We start from the raw sequence: 22,411 nt of genomic DNA on the forward strand, positions 1-22,411 counted from the left end.
GAAGCAATGCACATTCTAAACAAGCTGAAATGATATGCATATACCTTTTATGGGGGCAATAATCAGCTTATTTGTATAAATTTTGAGGGCATACTTACATTCTAATAATAGTAGGTAATTTGATATATATATAAGTGTTCACCTTCAAGGTATTACTGTACATTCATGGGAAAGATACATCTGCCATAGTTAGTATAATGCATGTATGGCAATATGACATCTCCTGTTTCACAAGATAGCTTTTACGGCTTTGTGTTCAAGTCAATGTTGCACAGCTGTTACACAGTTTGAACTTCTTTCTGCTCTTCTGCAGAAGACTTCTTTTCTGGAAGGCTACATGTTGGCCTCCTATCAACTCCTTTCCTTGAATACTCCCTCCACTTCCTTGCTGCAGCAGCAGCTCTACTAGCCCTCTCACGGGCACTGTAGATTTCTGCCAAGCATGCCAACCACACAGTTTAGTTCCAGGTATAAGTTTTTCTTTCCAAGAACTACCATTTTACAGATTTGAGTTACTTCCTATTTTTCAGAGTCTTGTGACTGCCAATATATACCCTCAAAGAACATGTGAAAAATCTCTTTTATGAAAAACAGATAGCAAAATGTGGTGAGAAAACTAAAAAGTTACAGAACTAAATCAAACATCAATACAGGCCTGAAAGCTTTATACATGGAAGAATCAACACGTTAATATTATTTCGCAGCTCTGGTTTAGAATAGGTGAATGAATGACTAGATATTAAAAAAGATGAAAAGAATTTAAGGGGGGCAAATAACGTTAAGAAAAAGCCTGTTTCTAATCTCCCAAGATTGATTTTACAGACGACAGTGAATCTAGGATATGTTGTTACCAAAGTTAGGAAATCTTAAACAGTTCATGCATGACAAACAAAATCGGGAATAATTCAACTGGCATCAATACAAACAATTAGTCCTACAGAGGTATGCTGATAAAGGGAATTTTAAGAAACAATTCTAAGGGTTAATTTTTTATTCCAATGTTTTAAAAAGTCACGACTTCAAGTGAATACAGTGTCAATTTTTCAGAAACTGAGAAGATGTAACTACCTGAACTTGGGTTTGTACCTCTGTTGTCTCCACCCCAAACACCTTCCCAATATGATTGTGCCTCACCACCACGCTTCTGCTTCCTCATTCTAATCCTGGCACGCTCCTGTGAAACATCATATAAACTTGGTCATAAAGTATTTACATGATATTAATATATTATGAGTTACAGGTGCAGGGTACAAATTCTCAGAATAAAAAGTTGTCACTAAGTTTGTTATCGAATTTGGATTCCTGCGGGCTGTTAGATGCACAAATTTACATCCATTCAAATGTAAGCACATATTTCTTCAGTAGTTAGAGTAAAAGGTTATATGTATGCTTGTATCAACTATATGACAAACTCTAATAGACTATTAACCAAGAATAACATTGTCAACATCATAACAGATATCCTGGCACGTCTTACCTATGTAAAGAGAGGTAGTTTGTATAAACACAGCCCAGGTCTTTGATATGTATGTCATGATGTACACTGTACTATATTTTCAGATCTGGTTATTGGCTGATAAGTTGCCCTAAAAAGGAAAAAATTTATCCCTTTGGTTTGGTATCTTTTCTCCTTGAATTGCCAAGAATCTTGGGCTATTTGGAAGTGAAACATTGTAGTAGGAGCCCTTCTGGGGCTAACACTATGAGCAGCCCAAAAACCATGGTCTTAACCAACAATGGCGCCCCAAATCAAAAACATCAGAAGGGTCGGATATCTAGATTACCCAGATTTGTTTTGCATGTAATATCAGGTGAATTACCTAACTTTAATTTGTTTTGCATGTAATATTGGGCTAAACCCCGAAATTCTTTTACAAAGGAAATAATTGTTGAATTGAGGCTTTTGTGATCCATATCAAGTTTATGAAAAAAAAACTCGAAGTTCACCATGGAACAGGAAGTTGATGGTTGCCTCCCTTTCCTTGATATTCTTATTTCAAGGAATATTGATGGTTCCCTCTGACAGCTTTGTTTGCAGGTGCGTGGAGAAATAAGGACGCAAAAGGGTTTGATGGAGTTGCGTGAGAGCTGTGCAGGGAGCTGAAAATCGATGGCAGGACAGGTAACGCATAGATGTGAGCAGTGACGCGAGGAGGGTTCAGCAAAAACGCAGGCCTGGACGCTATGATTCTAGATTTGATTGCAAATGTGATTTAGACTGCGTAGGAGGAAAATGGCAGCATGCTGGTTATGCTGAGAGCTGAATGCTGCTCAACAGAAAAATGAAATGTGTGTTTGCAGGTGGAGCTGCAACAACAAAGGAGATGAGGGCAGGCTGCGTAAATGAATGGAGCTGGTTTTGGAGCATGCAAATGAAGAAGGCTGACTCGGGTTGCCAGAGGAAAAAGGGCACTACATGGTAGATTTTTTTTTTTTTTTTGTAGGTTGTTGAGACTAGAACGGAGGACTGAAGAGCAGCGTAAAGAAACTGGTGACTGCAGTTTGCAGGGAGAACAGTAGAGGAATAACACAGGGGTGCAGGTTTGGCAGCAGTGAATGGAGAAGTGCAGGTCCAAGGGTTTGGACAATTGAAGAAACCAAATTTCGAATTTTTTCCCAAAAAATTTGAAGACTCCAGGCAACAGTAAACAGATTGCCCAGGAAAACCACTAAAGCTCTCCACAAAATCAATATTTAAAATTCCCTGCTTTAGATTTTCCTGATCAAAAATTTAAATCTTTCCTGCTCCAAATTTCCTGATGAAACCCTGAAAATTTCTCAAAGCCTGTACCTGCAACCTGCAATGACAAAGAACCGAAAACCCAAAAATAATATGTGCAAGAAACGAAACTGAAAACCCTAAACCCAGCTAAAAATTTACAGTATTTACAGATTTTCGACTCTTTATCAGCCAAATTTGTCAATAATCCACAGTAATATTTTCAGAATCTAAATTTAATGTGAGATACTTCAGAAAAACCCTGCATGCATTCATAAAAATTTCAGATGATAAGACCGAGATTAAAACTAGCTGGGCTCTTTCAGAAAACACAGTCGGGAGTTGGCTGGTTCAGCCGAGAACTTCCCCTAACGCCCGGTAAACTCAAAACTAAGATTTCCTGCACAGCTTAAAATCAACCATTAACATAGAGGGAGAAAACAACAGTGAAATCCAGATCAGATGGAGATACCTGCCATTATATTTCAGAATCTAAACTATCATTCAAACCCCAAAGTTCAGACAAGATACCTGTGCCTAAATCTATCTTTATCAAGCTATATCAATGGCTGAAAATAAAATTATGCAGAAAAATAAAACAATTTTATAGCATTTCCAGAAGAGTAACACCAACAAGATTTTTAACCCCAAAGTCTTTCTTTACTGCACAAAAAATGACTACAAGAGAGCTTTCTTTAGCACCAGACTCTCAGATCTCATCTGATCTCCACTGACCCCTAGCACCCTATTTAAAGGAAAAATTCCCAACGGCTAATTCGAGTGATTCATGTCAAACTAATGTCGACCGTCGATGAGGATCAAAACATCTTTTAATCCCATCCGTCGAATTTTTAAATGCATTTTAAAAAATTGAAATTCTGCATTTATTTACTCAAAATTATTATTTTAAATATTTTTATTATTTTTAAAAATTTTATTTTTTTTTATTTTTTTTTTAATTTTTTATATTTTTTAATTTTTTAATTATTTATATCTTTTATTTTTTATTTTTTTTATTATTATTATTATTTTATTTTATTTTTCAATTTTTATTTTTAAATGGATCCTCGAACTTAGCCTTTGGGAAAATCACCTAGGACCTAGGACTTAGGACTTATGAGGGGATTAAAACATTTTCTAACCCTCAAGACACTTTACATTATGACTTTTACAATTTTACATCTCAAAGGGGAAAACCCATTTGACATAGACCCTCATAGACCACCCAGTTCTGCGACACAGATAATCTAGCAGATCAACGCACTAGGATTCCCCTAAGATTCTAATGACAAAATTCATTCCGGCTTTGGGGTTAGGCTAAAGGAAAACTCTGCCGATCATAGATCGGTGAGACAAAAAACCTTCCGGAACGTAGATTATCACTAGAAAATTAGGTCCACTTAGGCAATTTACATACATGACTCAACTCTGCTAAGATTATTTACAATTCACTCATGCAGACTGGGTTTACAACATAAATTGATCAAGTCGACGATGATTGTCGAATGGCACAGACATGTCAATCAAGCGCTATCCCTTTTGCGAAGAAAAGGGGGTGTACTGCTATGGGAATTTGACACATAGTGGTCAACAGGTTGATTTGGAGTTGTAGTTCAAAAGAGCTACAGATGGGCAAGATCCTTGAGAAGTCCACCTCTTGGATCAATACCTTGCTACAGGAGCCCAGATTAGGAGTAGCAGGATGGACTAGTGTCAAATGGTGCCGAGGAGTGTCGGGGAGACAGTTGCAGTGGCTAGGAGCGCAAGAGACTAAACAGCACAGAGCAGAGGTCAGCAGCAGTGCAGTAGATTCAGAGGATCAGCGCAGAGACTAGCAGTAGTCAGGCTTCAACATTCACGTGTATCATACTGAACACAGTTAGTTCAGTAATTTTGGATTTTTTTCATTGCTATAAGCAACAGGTTGCAGTGCAGTAGCAATTAGTAGTGGCAGTGCTAGGAGCAGCACATATGCAGCACTTGAGAGGGAGTTGTAGTATAGAAGTAGCATTGGCAGTGGCAGTGTCAAAGGAATCAGTATAGTTGCAGCAGCAACGCAGTAGTTGGTGGATAGCATGTCAAACATCAGCAGTGCAGTAGTTGGTGGACAGCATGTCAAACATCAGCAGCGCAGAGGACGATGCTTCAAAGTCGTAGCAGTATGCAGCAGCAGTATATTGCTAGAGCACATTCCTCGCTAAAAGGGAGTGTTGATTTGGGGTAGCATCAGATGTGCTCTAGGCCTCAAATTTTGCAGGGAGGCTTGAGCACATGTATTCCAAAGAACCTAAAAAACATTTTGGAAAATTCCACCCATAAATGATTTTATTAAAATAATTAATATTTTAATGGAGTTCCTAAGTCTAAACTTAGGAAAATTAAAATATTAATGGGTATTAATCTAATTGTGGGTGTAACTTCTAAAAGAAGACGAAGATCAAGCCAAAACAATCTGAGCCTTTTATTAGGAGTTAATCTAGATCATTGGTTGTCCAACAAAGCGATATAAGAATGGGCTTAAGGGTCATTTGGAAATGACACCGAGAGATCAAGAGATCGAATTTCTGAAGTGAGAAGTTCTCAAGGGGAAATTTTGATTGAGGAGATTTCTTGCAAAGAGACGCAGTAAGTATCCGAAGAAGGAAGTTTTCCTAGGTCGAAGAGTATGAGGCAGAGAGAGGGCAGAACGACGCCCAGAGAGAGGCAGACGCTGGCCCACATAGAGCTGACATAGTGGAAGCACAGTGCTTAGAGGGAAATCGAATTCCTGCTGAGGATATCGAATTTCAGTTGCCGAGAACAGGGGTGTGAGACCGGGAGGCAATAATTTGGATTTTCTAGCTAGCAGAGGGTCCAGAGGAGCAATGTGATACCCAGCAAGGGGTTACGCAGGAACTGCGTGGGAGTGATGCAATTCTGTACAGAGGCTCCAGTTCAGTGTGATCAAACTCAGATTCTCCCAGTGACAGGGTGAGATCATTTCACCATTCATTTTGTCCAGTTTCTCTCTATATCTGATTGTTAGTTGAGCATCCAAGAATTGTACTCAGATTTTCTCCTGCATAATAATAAAACCCTCAGATCTACTGCACCAATTTTCCCGCATTGGGTTTTTCCGGGGACATTTGTCCAAAAATAACGATGTATATTGTGTTGTATTTTCTTTCTTGCTCAGTATCTTGTTTCCGCATATAAATTAATTAAGTGAAGCTTGCATTGTATGAATTTCAATATTTGTCGTAGGAAACTGCAAATAACTTGTTCATGTTAATCTCACAAGTAGGAGAAATATCATCAATTGCTACAGTAGGAATTCCTGTTTAGGAATTTTCACAGGAGAAACCTTCAAAATTATTGAACTAACTGTGTTCATTATGATACCACGTGAAAGCTAGAGCCTGATTGCTACTAGTCTCTGCATTGCCCCTCTGAATATACTGCACTACTGCTGACCTCCGGTCTATGCCATCTGCACTATTGTCAAATCTGCTCAGACTCTGGCGCTCCTAGCCACTACAACTGTCTCTTCGACACTCTTCAGCAACATCTGACACTAGTCCATCCTGCTACCACAAAACTGGGTTCTTGTAGCAAGGTATTGATCTAAGAGGTGGACTCCTCAAGGATCTTGCCCATTTGTAGCTCTTTTGAACTATAGCTCCAAATCAACCCACCTCCCTCCTAGAGGTATCTCGGCTATCATGGCAAACTCCTCCTCTTCGATTTTTGTGGGCGAAGCCTTCGGATTGTGTTTCTCATCCTTGTCCTTCTTCTTGAGAGGACACTGAGTAGTGTAGTGACCCATCTCACCATACCTGAAACACTTAATCTTCGAGACGTCTTTCTTACGTCTCTGTTGCTCCTACTGTCCCTTCAATGCAAGGGTTGCATTATCCTTCTCTTCCTTGGGCTTTGACCCACTGCTGCTATTGCTTTCGTCAAATTTAACCTTGACTAAGTCTCTCCTCAACTCCTCTTGTTTTAGAGCTACCCACATCTCATCCCAATTTGGTAATGTTGCTCTACCCAGGATACTCTGGACAAAGATTTCCCACTCATCTAAGACAGAATTGAGGGCCAGTCTAACCAACTCTGAATCCTGAGGTGTATACCCTGCAGCAGACAACTCATCACGGGTTTCCTTCAACTTTGTGAGGAATGGATCCACATGCTCCCCCTTCTGCATCTGAGCAGATCTCAACTTCTGCTCCAAGTACATCTTCCGTTGCTCAGAAGATCCCTGATATAACGTAGCCAAGGCATCCCACATCTCCTTAGTAGTCCCTCTACTAGCGACATGACACACCACGTGATCCTTTACTCCATCAAGGATCATCCTCTTGGCCTTCGCCATTTCTGATTTGTACTTTAGCGGATTTGGATCTGCAGGCACAGCCACCACGCTGTCGACATATGTCTTGAGGGCATGCTCATCTAGAAGGAATGACATCCTTGCCTTCCAGATGACATAGTTGGATGCTCTGTCCAACCTATCTTGATCCCTCAAGCCACTAGTTGCCATTTCTGCCAAAAATGTCAAATGACCTCCTCTCTCCTCTATGTTGTTGTTGGGCTAGCCTACGCACTCCCTGCCAAAGCTAGCAAAATGTTTCCCCTTATTGTTTCTCATCTCTAGAGAATTCGAATTCCTTAGCTAGGAATTCTCTGAGGAAGAAATTCCCTCGGCCATGCTTCTCCTCTTTCTTCTGACGATTTTCTGCCCAGCAAACTACGTACATAAAAATTTGCATCCCACCAGCTCTCCTCACGTTGAGGCTTTAGTGTTGCTCCCTCTGCCTTGGCAAAAATTCGATCTACAAGCCCTTTTCTCAGTCGACTCTCTCGGAGAGAGACTGCCTCGAAATTTCAGCCCTCCGGCTAAGAACTGTGCAAACCCTCTAGGGTTTTGAACTACTACCTCCTGCAGCTTTTCGATCTCCCTCTTCTGCTCAGCACTGGGTTCTCTCTTGTTCCACCTGCAGCTCTGATACCATGTGATAATTCCCAAACTGGAATCCCTACAGCAGCAACTGATGATATTACTCCTATTTGTTAAATTCCTTTAAACAAATTACTTCCAGTTTCCTACGGCAAATATCGTAATACATACACTACAACCTTCACTTAATTAATATTATGCAGAAACAAGAGACTGAGCAAGAAATAAAATACAACACAATTGACACCGTTATTTTTGGACAAATGTCACTAAACAAACCCAGTGTGGGAAAACCGGTGCAGCAGATCTGAGGGTTTTATTATTATGCAGGAGAAAATCTGAGTACAATTCTTGGATGCTCAACTAGCATTCTGATACAGAGAGAACTCGACAAAATGAATGGTGAATTGATCTCACCCTATCACTGGGATAATGTGAGTCTAATCATGTTGAACTAGAGCCTCTGCGTACTCTGTGCAGAATTGCATCACTCCTACGTAGTTCCTACGTCACCCCTGCTGGGTATCACGATGCTCCTTCTCTGGACCCTCTACTGGCTAGAAAATCCGAATCTCTACCTCCCAGTCTCGCACACCGACTCCCGGCTACTGAAACTCAATTTCCTCAGCAGGAATTCGATTTCCCTTTAAGGCCTGCACTACCACTACGTCAGGTCTACGTGGGCTAGCGTCTGCCTCTCATCTCGACATCGCTATGCCCTCTCTCTGTCTCGTACTCTCCAGCCCAGAAAAACTTCCTTCTTCCGAATACTCTGATGCAGGAGCATCCAGCACCCTTAGTCAAAGGGAGGAATCCAAAGCGGAGCGAAGAGGAAGGCGTGGACCAGGGGAGCAAAACAAGGAGAAAATCTGTTTTAAAACAAATTTAAAGATTTAAAGGATGGATGGATAAAGTCTCGAAGACTTTTTAATGTAATCTGCCATGTGTTATGAGCATGCATGTACAGAGAGATTTAGGGCTTTGTAAGAAGAAATCAAGGAGGGGATGTGATCGGATCCTTCATAGTGATCCGATCCAACAATATTTTCCATATAAATATATGTATCATGAACCTGCGCATTCAAGGGAGGAGACAGAGAAATATCAAATAGAAATTGTGAATTCAGTGGTGTTGCAATGTAGCAATAGGCGAGCCTGTGCTAAGGCTAAAATGCCTTAAATGTAATTTCGTTGCAATTATTTATAATATAATATACATGTGTTGTGTGTTTACAGCGTTTCTGTGTAGAATGTCTCTCTGTTTCATATGTGTGGGTGAATGATTTAAATCCCGATTTTATGTGGTTTTGATCGACCATCGATCACGGCTGGATCAATGGCAATCCACAAATTAATGGATTGTTGTTATATATGGGTGTTCATGCATAAATGGAGTGATAACTGTGTCACAGCAGAATATGGCAGAACTGTGTTTAAAGCACAGAAATCCCATCAAAACAAGCAAGAATACCCGGGGCCGTTGGATCGATTGATCAACGGTCCAGATCAACCTTTATCGCATCGGCGGAACCTTTATGGGTTATCAGAATCAGCTAACGAGATATAGCGATAGCGTTGTGCGATTAAATCGTAACTGTCGGATCTGGCATCAGATCAACGGCTCTGATGCAATCGGCGATCGCATGTCGGAGGGGTCCAAGCGCAGGTGGAAGAGGGATGGCCAATACGCCGATGGCAATATCACCGATAAACTAATCGGCGATCAGGCAATCGGGCAGTCGCATGTCAGAGGTTGGAGAGGCGCTGCGAAATGGCGCGAAAAAAGCGGACCCACCGATAACAATAGAGGCGGGTTTATAAATTTTGATGTTCGGTTATGGATCCGGAGCGGAGTTTTAAAGGGTTTTCCGTGTATTTTGTAAGATGCATGGAGGAGAAGGATTAAGGCTTGAACACTTAAGTTAAAAGCTCCCAATAGTGTAAAAAGGGCCGATATATGTGAAAAGGCTCCGATTCTATGTAAGTCCACGATTAGAATTTAAAAGGCTTAAAGCCTAGAACACTTCCAATAGGCTTAGTGGGCCATAACCCACAGGCCTCAGAATCAATTTATCTCAGAATCAATTTATTTAAGGAAAAGGGATTTTGGTTAACCCCCAAAATCTCAAAACCATCATTTGGTATCAAAGCAAAAGAAGATTCTGTGTGCAAGAGAAGTGAAAAGATTCCAGAGAGAAAGAAGGAGCAAGAGGTACAGTTGTTTAAAGTTGGGCAGTTTGTGGTCTTACTGTCGCACAGAGAATGACAACAGAAGGTAAGAAGATTTGCAGCAAACCTAGAGCATGGAGTGCTCATATGGTTCTAGAGGAGAGAATCTGAAGGATGCCAAAAGACCAAGTGAGGAGGGCTTGGTGAGGTATCGTGTAGCAGAGGAAAACTGTTACTGCAGAGGTTGGTTGCAGCGCACAGAAGACCATGAAGGCAATTCCACTGAAGAAGAATGCAGTGGGTAGAATTGCTAAGGACAAGGAGAAGGATATGACCAGGAGGTCATAAATTTTTGTGCCTTGGGAGTCTGATGCAAGAGCATCCAACACCTTTAGTCAAAGGGAGGAATCCAAAGCGGAGCGAAGAGGAAGGCGTGGACCAGGGGAGCAAAACAAGGAGAAAATCTGTTTTAAAACAGATTTAAAGACTTAAAGATTTAAAGGATGGATGGATAAAGTCTCGAAGACTTTTTAATTTAATCTCCCATGTGTTATGAGCATGCATGTACCGAGAGCTTTAGGGCTTTGTAAGAGGAAATCAAGGAGGGGATGTGATCGGATCCTTCATAGTGATCCAATCCAACAATATTTTCCATATAAAATTATGTATCATGAACCTGCATGTTCAAGGGAGGAGACAGAGAAATATCGAATAGAAATTGTGAATTCAGTGGTGTTGCAATGTAGCAATAAGCGAGCCTGTGCTAAGGCTGAAATGCCTTAAATGTAATTATGTTGCATTTATTTATAATATACTATACATGTGTTGTGTGTTTACAGTGTTTCTGTGTAGAATGTCTCTGTTTCATATGTGTGGGTGAATGATTTAAATCCCGATTGTATGTGGTTTTGATCGACCATCGATCACAGCCAGATCGATGGCGATCCACAAATTAATGGATTGTTGTTATATATGTGTGTTCATGCATAAATGGAGTGATAACTGTGTAGCAGCGGAATATGGCAAAACTGTGTTTAAAGCGCAGAAATCCCATCAAAACAGGGAAGAATACCCAGGGTCGTTGGATCGATTGATCAACAGTCCAGATCAACCTTTATCGCATCGGCGGAACCTTTATGGGTTATCGGAATTGGCTAGTGACAAATAGCGATAGTGCTGTGCAATTAAATCGCAACCGTCGGATCTGGCGTCAAAACAACGGCTCTAATGCGATCGGTGATCACATGTCGCAGGGGTCCAAGCGCACGTGGAAGAGGGATGGCCGATACGCCGATGGCGATATCGCCGAAAACTAATCGGCAATCAGGCATTCGAGCAATCGCATGTCGGAGGTTGGAGAGGCGTTGTGAAATGGCACGATAAGAGCGGACCCGCCGATAACAATAGAGGCAGGTTTATAGATTTTGATGTTCGGTTATGGATTCAAAGCGGAGTTTTAATGGGTTTTCCCTGTATTTTGTAAGATGCATGGAGGAGAAGGATTAAGGCTTGAACGCTTAAGTTAAAAGCTCCCGATAGTGTAAAAAGGGCCGATATATGTGAAAAGGCTCTGATTCTATGTAAGTCCACAATTAGAATTTAAAAGGCTTAAATCCTAGAACACTTCCAATAGGCTTAGTGAGCCATAACCCACAGGCCTCAGAATCAATTTATTTAAGGGAAAAGGATTTTGGTTAATCGCCAAAATCTCAAACCCATCAAACTCACTTCCCCTCACTACAAGAAATCTACTCAATCAGAATTTCCTCCTGAGAACTTTTCACTTCTGAAATTCGATCCCTTGAACTCTCGGCATATTTTCCAAATGACCCTCAAGCTCCCTTAAATAATCTTCTCGTTGACATTCAACGGCCCAGATTAAAAGCTAATCAATGGCTGAGATCATTTTAGCTTGATCCTTGTCTTCTTCTAGAAGTTACACCCACAATTAGATTAATACCCATAAATATTTTTACTTTCCTAAGTTTAGACTTAGGATGCCATTAAAAAATATTAATTATTTTAATAAAATTGTCTGTGGGTGGAATTTCCCAAAATGTTTTCTGGGTTCTTTGGAATACATGTGCCCAAGTCTCCCTACAAAATTTGAGGCCTAGAGCACATCCGATGGTACCCCAAATCAACACTTACCTAGAGGGTGATAGGCCTGAGATAATTCTTCATCAAAATTTGTACTTGATCATTGACATTTCTATCCCCTAGTTAGAAGATCAAACTCAATCTTCTCGGTTGATGTCTTTCCCTTCTTCTAGGGTTCCTTTCTATATCATACGGGTCTCCTGTTTTCCCACCTCCCGCCCCCGTAACTCCTCACATCATTATTCCCATTTATATTGTCGAGTCCATTACAAAAATAATCATGGAAGCATGCATTCTTGTATTGATCAATTGACATGTTGGTTGCATTGGGTCTATGATTATACCTAGCACTTGACATTGTATGTTATGCATGTTAGAGTAGGATGCATTGCATGCTGATTTTTGCATTAGAACTAATATCATATGATATTTCTCATGGTAGATTAGCTGCATTTAAATTAAAGTTTGCATATTTTATTTTTCTGTTGGTTTTACGTCCTAACACTAAGCATGGTTGATCATAAGACACTGTGAAAAACATGTTGGCATGTGGGTTTAGTAGTTGATATGTGCAAATAACAGGTCTATGGTAACCAACAAATTGTTGGAGTTCTCATGACCTCTCGTTCAAGTAGCTTTGTCCACTTCCTCAAGAGATCACGTCCTAGTTGAGCCAGATGTTACCCACCATTTTGTGTGTGATATCCCTAGGAGAAATATTTTCTCCTAGATGGTCCTCAACCAGTAGCCCCTTGCAGCCACCAACTAGCTCATTGTGCCATTCTCCGCCACCCTAGCCAGCGATGTGGTCCCTCACCCATCTGCCATGATCCTATGTTTGAAGGTGGGCCTCCTGAACCTAAAGGTATGCCTTGTCATTTGGTAAGTGAGTATTGTAGCTTTCTTATCATGGACACTTCTGGGCATGGATTATGGGGGGATTTGGTGGAAAAAATGGGCTAGGTATGTGCTCTTGTCCCGTAGACCCCTTTTGGATATTAACATTGGATTCTAGTCCTGTGAGATCTCTTTTACTGACCATTTGGCTTTAGGGATGGTATTTCACGGGAAACCCTGATTTTGTTGTGTGGTCTTGCTCCCTCATCCACATATATTGCCCCATTTCCACTTATTATAACCCCATTCATCATCTCTCCCACTCGGGTCCACATTCCTCCACTAGGTCCACATAGGGCTAACTCTCCCCTTCCCCTTGCCCATACCTTGGGTCGGCCCTGGAATGATGCCCCAGAGGTTGATGCAGCTAAAAAGAAAAGTAAAAGCATAATAGGCCACAATCAACAGAAAAATGTACCACAAAATGCAAAAGATGATCGAGACAAACACATTTAGCACATGGGCAAAAGCCAATACATGAGCTCTACCCCATCATCATGGCCATCACCCTTGTTCTATAGAGCCTCCTTCATCATATAGGAACCCATGATTGTCCCAACCCCTGGTGAGCTATGAACCAACCTACCTTAAAGGGTTATCCACTATTATATCTCACACATCATGCTCTTACCCCTTGAGCCCCGAGCAGTAAATTTAAAAAAAAAAATCATCAAAGGCAAAAGGCATTAAAGAAGGGTGGAAAAATCATGGTCGGGGCACCTCATGTACCACGATTGCTCCCTCCTATACATTATATACCCAAGTGTGCGGTCCCCTTTCACTAGCTACCCTTGTGCCCCAACATGTGGCCCAGGGCTGCCCCATTTCATTCCCTACTCCATTCATCTCTTTATCAAATGCCACCACCTTTCAAAGGATGTACCTTGGACATATTATCCCTTTTAGAACTAGAAACCACCTAATGGGATACTTGGTTGACCCCATTTGGAACTTGGAGACATTCACACCTACCAAAGCCCATTAAGAATGACACGCCATTATGAAGTCCCCACTTGTGATCCATGGTTTGTTGTGAAATTTTCTAAACAGAAATTCTATTACTGCAGCAACTGATTTATTTTACCTACTTATTTCTCAATAAGTTATTTACGAAATCCTTTCAGTAAATATTAAAATAAATTCTACTGCAGATATCACACCATTATACAAAAACAAATATATGCACAAGAATCAAACACATCAACACAATTATTTTTGGACAATTGTCCCCGGAAAAACCCAATGCAAAAAAACCAGTGTTGTTAAAATTGGCAACTAGGGCAAAACTCTATGTGGGTCAGTTTATTTATGGCAGCTGATATTTTTATTAGATCCTTCTTGTCGAGAGGTGTAGGATTGATTCTAAGATCATCCGATTCCGATAAGTATTTATGGAGATATGAATTTATTTTGATTATGTAATTATTATCAAACCGACCAGCTCTTATGTAGGCTCTAAAAGCCCAAACGTCATGTCTATTCAACCTATACATTTTTGGTATAAATAGATGAGGATTTGATGTCATTTGAATACACATTCTTGAGTGATCTCCTCCTCTCCACGTCTTGGGTTTTTGGAGAAGGAGTGAGACACCAAGAGTAATACGCTGGCCTTATGGTGATGCCCTAGCCGCAGTACAACGCAGTCATGGTAATATGTTGTTCATGGTTATACACTGTCAAGGGTGCCACAGTCATCAAACCGCAGTCAATAGAGGTTGTAATGTTCTCAGATCTGTAAGCAGTTCTTGAAGTCATTTATACGCAGGGCATAAAGATTAATACACAGGTCATGACACATACAATAGATACGCTGTTCATTACGCTGGTCAATGATACATTGATACGCTTTTCATATATACGCTAATACGTTGTTCATTATGCTGGTCAATGGAAACATGTATACGCTAAAGAGAGGAACAAAACTCGGGTTTCATCTCTGGAATCCACGTACAGGTATACGCTATAATGGAAGGACAGAACTCGCAGTTATATATGGAACGTTGTTAGCCGCAGCTAAGGTATGAAGCCCGCAGTTGGATTATATATGGAACGCAGGTAATATATGAAGCCCGCAGTTGGATTATATATGGAACGCAGGTCATATATGGAGAACACAGTTATATATGGAACCCGCAAGCCAGCAGTGGTTAGGGTTTGAAGAAGAACGACTACGTTCTTTGCATAACTATTATAGCATAGAAGATCACTATATATATCTCGGCATTCTCCCAGTCATCTGTAGGGGTATGACTTATACTTGGTGATCAATAAGTATATAAGGAATGATCTTTGTATGTTCTTATGATCTCGATGGCTCTAATATGAATGTGCATCATGATGATCTCAGCGGAACAAATGATGAAGTAAAGATGCAGCATGATAAACAGCAGTGATAGAATGGCATACCTATAGCAGCCCTATCACAATGAACAGCAGTGATAGAATGCCATCTATTAGAACAGCAGCATGATGATGATGCACATTAGTATGGGCAGCATGATGGTGGATAAGATCATGGACATGGGCAGTATGGTGCATTATGCAGGGGTACAGCAAGAGAACCAGATGCAGCACGATGATAGGTGAAGGAGTCACCTTGGAGAATCAGTTGAAGCAGAATGTCTTCAACTGATCTCATCGTTATTTGAAATGATCTATGCTAGATCTAGATAAGTCATAGTGTTAACTTCTGTTGTAAATGTACTCTCTCTCTCTCTCTCTTTCTCTGCTGAACTTTGAAGAACATAAAAGAAGAATTGATAAAGGGTTTCCCCACATTGTGGGGTTTGTCCCTGGCTAGCGCCACATCTTGTGTCCTCTTGTCTTGGCTTGTCTTCTATGATTTATATTTATGTTCTATCTATAGTTTATCTTAATTCTGATGTGATTACTAACTGTGAAAATTTAAATAAATTGCTCTAGCATAGAACATACCTAATCTTAACAATTGCAACAGAGGAGGGTTTTATTAATCTTCAGCAACAATCGCTTTTACACAAAAAATTTGCATAGACACTGGGAGAAAACATCTGAGACTTTTCTCCGAGACTTTCTAACACCCTGGAGGACTTCCTTTCCCCACTACGTTAGCCCTGCATCACTCTGCTTGGCCTTGCGCTGCTTTGTCCTTTCTACATCATCCACTGTGTCTCCATGATCTACGTCTCCCTCTGCGTTGTCTCTCAGAGTCCCTACGTCACCTCTTCTGATCTTCCCGACTACTACTAATCACACCCTTTTCCTCCACCCTGCAACTCTCCCTCCGAGATCGATTTCACTCTCTGAAAATTGATTTTCCTTGGGATACTGAGTATCTGCTGCCGTGTCTCCAAATGACCCTCAAGTCTTCTCTTATACTTTTCCTATTGATGAATCAACGACCGAGATTAAGTCCATAATCAACGGCTAAGATTAAAATAAACTTGATCTTTTCTCTTAGAAGCTTCTCATCCTTATCTTTATTAATACCCATTAATATTTTTATTTTCCTAATTTTAGACTTAGGAACCCATTAAAAATATTAATTATTTTAATAACTCCTCATCCGGATGGAATTTCCCAAAACGATCTCTAAGTCTTGGAGATCTCATGTGCCTTAACCTCTCCACTAATTTTCATGGCTAGAGCACATCCGATGCTACCACAAATCAACATTTGTAAGCTCTTTTACTCGATTTCCTTGATCACTTGTTGTACTGGAAGGCTAGGGAGTGCATTGCAGCTTATGCAAGACTGCAGGTGGTCTCCACCTTGGGTTTGGTCTCCCTATATGGGGTCCTAACCCTCCAAAGGGCTACGTTGGCACATGTAGGGTGTGTGTTGAGAGCCATGGGCCTCCACAGCAGTAGACAACACTCGATGGATCCCCAGAGATGTTTAGATATTGCTCGAGATACACTTATTGGACGAAGAAGATGCACCTAGTTCACCTTTGCCCAGCCTGCCACATAGTTGTACCATGCACTTGGCAAATGACCCAGGACTTGTATGTTGGTGTGGCATTACTTACACCATCATCTGAGCCCTTACAGATGGTCTACAAGAATCTTCGACTTACTTGGAGACCCATGAGGTCACTTGTGTGCCCTCACAGCCATTGGGAGCACCACAGGTTTATTATGTGGAGAACAAGGGGCCAACCCCTTGTCCATTACTTTTGGAAGTCCAACTCATCATTTTGGCACTTATGGACTTCATCAGGCCTCTTAGAGAGCCCAACGACATGCATTATTGATCATTCGACCTCTTGGGAGGCTTATTATTTTATTTATGAGCTAGTTTGGTGGGCTTGTCACCAATAGATAGTTATTTGCACATTATTTTAGTTGATGGGCTAATGTAGGCTCAAATTAGGTAATTTGAACTCCTAATGAGTGTATAAATAGGAGAGAGATGAATTCATTTCTCATCATCACTTGGATTGGGCTTGTATCTTTCTTGAAAGTTTCACTATCTTTCTTGGAGGGCGAATTTTGGAGCATGGAATGAATTTTGATGTTTGGATTATTTTCTCTTATTGTGGAGCTTCTTGATTGGCAAATTCTTGATGGTAGGATATACTCTTAATACATGTAAGAACAATTTCATGCCATTTTCTCTTTATATTTTGTCCCATACATTGTTGCTGGGATTTCAGTATAGTAGGGCTAATTCACTGAATCCATTTATGCGAAGTTGTGGAAATTCGGTTTCTAGATAGTGATGCTTCATGTATGGGCCATGTATTATGAATGAATGTTCCTAGAGATGCTTCTTCAATGAAATTCATCTTGATAAGCCATCAATTTAGTACCCTAATGCTATGCAAAGTTGTCTTTAACGCCTCCTTGACATAGAAAATTCAATGTCCATAGTCATAATTACTCTTGACACAAAATCTCCCCAAAGGATTAGGCAGTGGTCTACCATTAGGTGATCACTTTAAACCTATTTTCTTCCCCCACCTCTTCTTTTTTAGGCCTAGCCCAGTAGGTCTCCTACGGCATCACTTATCTCACAATCTACCCATCCAAATACCTCGATTTATGGTCCACAACTGCGTTGGAGTTTGCTATAGAGGCCCTCCAAATTTCAAGAAAATCCAACAGTGGGATCTCGAGATATTGCAAGCCCTAGCTTGAGGACCGTTTCTTGCCCTAGGTTTCCCTTGGCTAGTGACCTCATTTAGATCATTGCATTACGTTTCATTAAAAAATCTTCCTTTGATCCCCTTCTCCTCCCTAATTAGGTCAAGCACATCATTGGTTGCTAAATCCTATCGCCTAGACCTAACCTGGGGTCCACTTGATCCCCTGTGGTCCCATAGCTTTTGGAAGGTAATTATTCAACGACCATTTGGAAACCAAGACTTCATAAATGGTTTTTACAACTAGGTCCCTCTTCAAGAAGTCTCACTCCATAAACCTAGCTCCTAAGACCCTCTTGGCCCTTCTTAGAGAGCCTTTCATCTTGCTTCTTGGGCAAGCAAGCCATATATTGAGCCTCTCTTGTGAATAGGCCTCTTTAAGAATCAATCTATTCCCTTTATTGACCAATTCACCTAGGTGATTCCATTCATATTGGGTCTCCTCCCATCAAAGAAAGTCCGTAAAGAGTAGGGAGCTTTAGCTGAGGTGGCAGTGAGCTATTGCTCCATTGTTTCCCTTGACTTGGCAGTTGCCCCTTCAGGATCCCCTTTTAGGATAGTTTGAGCGGTCACAGGCACCATTGTATATTTATGAGGATATGATAAGACCCCTCTTCCTTTAAACCATTTTCTTTTGTAAGAGTGGCAAACACCCTGCCCCTAATTATGTTGAAAGAACCCCACTAAAGTAGGAAATAGTAGTACACTTTAGATAGTAGGTGCAGCAGTTCTACTATTTTTTGGATTTCAATGAGTTTCAAATCCACAAAAGTAATTATAAATAAGTGTTAAATTATGGTATGTTCTATGCTTAGAGCAATTTACTTCTTTCTCTTCTTATTAGCCACAGATTAGCAATCATATATACATTAAGTAAAGTGTGGATAGAACATTAAATGATCGACAGAAAACAAGCCAAGACAGGAGACACAAGATGTGGCGGCTAGCCAGGGACAAACCCCAATGCATGGAAACCCTTTGATCAAATCTTCTTTTATCTTCAATAGTTCATCAGAGAGAAATAGTACAAAATCAGAATTCTGTAATTTTATATCAGCAGCAGCAAACCCTAGATCAGCAAAGTCAAACTTGGTCAAATAGCCCCCGATTGATTTCTAGTCAAATTGAAGAACTCGGTCTTCAACAGCAATAAGTAGCAGCCCAAAATAGTTCTCAAAACATGGTCAAAACAGTAGTCAATATATCAGCTCCTGTAGTCAACCCTAACCAGTCAACGTTGCCCCAAAACAGTGGTCAAACAGAGGTCATGTAATATCCTGTTTCAGAGATATTCCCAAAACCCCAGTAAACTCCAACTAAATACGCACAAATGATATAATAACCGGGAAGCTCAAAATGATAAAAATAACAGCAGTGCAACATATAATAATGGAAACATGAAATATAAGCAGAGACTCGAGAAATGCAGAGAGAAACGCTAAGCCATTTTATTATACTGAGTAATGAAATGTGTACAGGAGGTGATCAAAAAAGATGGCACTTCGACTTGCACCAGGCAAGTGAAGAAATACACTCAGAATAGCAAAGGAATGGCCTCTCTCTGAACTGCGTGGATGCTGCTGGGAAACTGTTGTGCTGTTGCTGCTGTTGGAAGTCAAATGAGGATTTGGGGTTGTTCCCCTCCTCTGAAAATGTTGAAACTTTAGAATCAGCCTCTACTCAGAAAACCCAGAAAGCGTTTCTAAAATGGTTGACCTCCGAAAATCGCCCCCTTGGGGAATCACGCAATCCCTCAAGGCTCTGCGCTGCCACTGAGTAGAATCCTCCAAAATACTGCCTGAAACTCTGCCAAACTCCTCCAATATGCAAGAGTTGATCTCTTGCTCAATCTCCCAGCTCAACTCCTCCACAAACCCCCAATCCGAAACTGCTCCCAGAAAAACTGCATCCCTCTCTCTCAAGAATGCGCAGTCCTCCAATGCTCAGCTCCACCTCAATGACAAAGATCAAAACTACTACGAAAAGATTGTTGAAACTACCTTGCCCGAGTAGGCACTCGAAGTCCTTCGGGGCTAAGGGTGAGATCTCCAAACGGAGACACTCGGTGCACTAAACAGTGCTGCAGACAGGCTAAACAGCCAGTGTGCTCCAAGTCGAAGTGACTAGCTCAAATGCTCATAACTGAATGCCAAAATGAGGAGGCTCCTCTCTACTTTATAGCATTGGCCTTTCTCAATCCCAAGGCTCACCTCCTCCAACGTAATCTCATCTTGCCACGTGTTCCTTTTCCAATCTGTGCAGTCCCTCCAAGTATCTGCATGGGCCCCATCTCTGCGTGGTCCTTTGGCCCCCTTGGCTCCCCTTTAAGTCACAACGTTGTGCTCCTAGGAAGTGACTTTTATTCTAAAAGTGAGCTATGTCCCCTTTAACTCACCTTTTTATTTACAAATAACTATAGAAGGCAAAATTGAGCAAAATCAAATATTCCAATTAACCATGGCTAATTAGGAATATTACAGTCTCCCCCGGCAAAATGTTGCTTGTCCTCAAGCAACTGAAGTGATGGATGCTACAAAATTTTCTCACTCTCCCAAGTGGCATCCTCATCCGGAAAATTCTTCCACCTCACCAAGAATTCTCGGATTGTCCTGTTCCGTAGCTGCCTCTCCCTGGTATCAATAATAGCCTCTGGCTGCAACACCAAATGCCCCTCATCATTCGTGGGTGGTAGCTCATCTGTCACTATCACATGCTGTGCCAATGCCTTCTTCAGGCATGATACATGAAAGACGTTATGAATCTTGCTGCCTTGGGGCAACTCCAACTCATACGCAACCTATTCAATCCTGCGTATCACCCTGTATGGGCCATAAAAGCGGGGCTTGAGCTTCTCAGCCCCCTTCTGCGTCAGTGACGATTGTCGATATGGTTGTAATCGTAGGTAGACCAAGTCTCCCACCTCAAACTATCTCTCCACTCGACCCCTGTCAGCATACAGCTTTTGTTAGTTCTGCACTATAGCCATATTATCCTTGAGAGCTCGGAGAATATCCTGACTCTCTTGGAGCCAAATCTTGGCTCTCGGAGTCTTGCTAGCACCAAACATCACGTCAGCAAAAGATAAGGGATGATATCCATACAAAGCATAAAATGGTGACATACCAATGGACATGTGATGTGTAGTGTTGTAGTAGTACTCCCCCAGATGCAGCCACTTCGGCCATGCTCGCTGTTGCCCACTAACATAGTTACGCAAGTAGCCCTCCAGCCACTTGTTAACTATCTCTGTCTGCACGTCCGTCTGTGGGTGATAACTGGTACTCGGTGTCAACTTTGTCCCCACCAACCGGAAAAGCTCCTGCCAAAATCCGCCCATGAAACGGTTGTCCCTGTCACTGGTGATGTTCTTGGGAAGACCATGTAACCTGAAAATCTTTCTGAAGAACAGCTTGGCCACTTGCGTTGCTGTGTAGTGTGCGGATATGGCAAAAAAGTGTGCGTACTTTGTCAGCCAATCAACGACGACAAAGATGCAGTCCTTGCCCTGTACCATGGGCAACCCTGTGATGAAGTCCATCGAAATACACTCCCATTTTCCCTCCGGAATGGGAAGAGGCTGCAATAGTCCTGCTGGATGGTTCATCACCCCCTTCTTCCTCTGGCAAACATCGCACTACCAGACATGCTGGAGTACGTACTCCTTGAGGCCCTTCCATGAGAACCTCTCTCTCATGGCCCTGTAGGTTTTGGTAAACCCCTGATGACCTACCAAAGGTGAATCATGTGACACCTGAAGTATCTTCTTCTTGAGCTGAGATCCCTCAGTCAAGAAGATCCGGTCCCTGTAATAGATGATCTCATCGACCACCCTGTACCTGTCATCTGCCACCTGCCCATCCAAAACCTCACATGCAAATCTATCCTTGGAGTACTCTACTAGGAGTCGAGCCCTCCAGTCTGCGTCCAAGCTCATAAGAGACAACGTGGCTGGTCTACATGAAAGGGCATCTGCTACCACGTTGTTCTTACCCTTGACATACTCAATGTCAAAGTCATACGCTTGGATCTTACTGATCCACTTTTGCTGCCTCTCCTGTAGCTGCTTCTGCTCCAAAAAGAACTTGAGGCTATTGTGATCAGTCCTCACCCTGAACCTGTTACCCACCAAATACTGCTGGTACTTGGCCAATGCATGCATGATGGCCAACATCTCCTTGTCGTATATAGAATACAACCTCTCGTGTGGAAGGAGCTTCCGGCTCTCAAAGGCTATAGGGTGACCTCCCTGCATCAACACTACGCCGATCCCCTCTCCTGACGCATCACACTCCAAAACAAATGGCTGCGTAAAATCCGGCAATGCAAGCACTGGGCAGCTGCTCATAACCTCCTTGAGCCTGTCAAAGGCTCGTTGCGCTGTATCCGACCAACTGAATGCCCCCTTCCTCGTCAAATCTGTCAGGGGTGCAGCAAGCTGTGAGAAACCCTTGACGAACTT

The 22,411-nt window shown here is 41.6% G+C and overlaps 1 protein-coding gene across 2 annotated transcripts in view; it reads right to left on the reverse strand.

The window, feature by feature from the left end:
• Positions 1-240: 240 nt before the first annotated feature.
• LOC149138326 (DNAJ heat shock N-terminal domain-containing protein) overlaps positions 241-22,411 on the reverse strand; it is a 271,925-nt gene continuing 249,754 nt past the window's right edge. Inside the window, exons 8-9 of one of the 2 annotated variants that reach the window (XM_089448165.1) lie at positions 1,087-1,174; positions 241-433 (exon numbers count right to left, since the gene is read on the reverse strand). In XM_089448165.1, coding sequence (XP_089304291.1) covers positions 279-433; positions 1,087-1,174 — 243 coding nt within the window. In that variant the 3' untranslated portion in view covers positions 241-278. Of the gene's footprint in view, positions 434-1,068; positions 1,175-22,411 lie in introns of both variants that reach the window. The other variant, XM_089448164.1, reaches the window with a different exon arrangement.

Source organism: Pinus tabuliformis, chromosome X (assembly GCF_031772625.1).
Source record: "Pinus tabuliformis cultivar Carrire ecotype Pingquan chromosome X, CPIR1, whole genome shotgun sequence".
NCBI lineage: Eukaryota > Viridiplantae > Streptophyta > Pinopsida > Pinales > Pinaceae > Pinus > Pinus tabuliformis.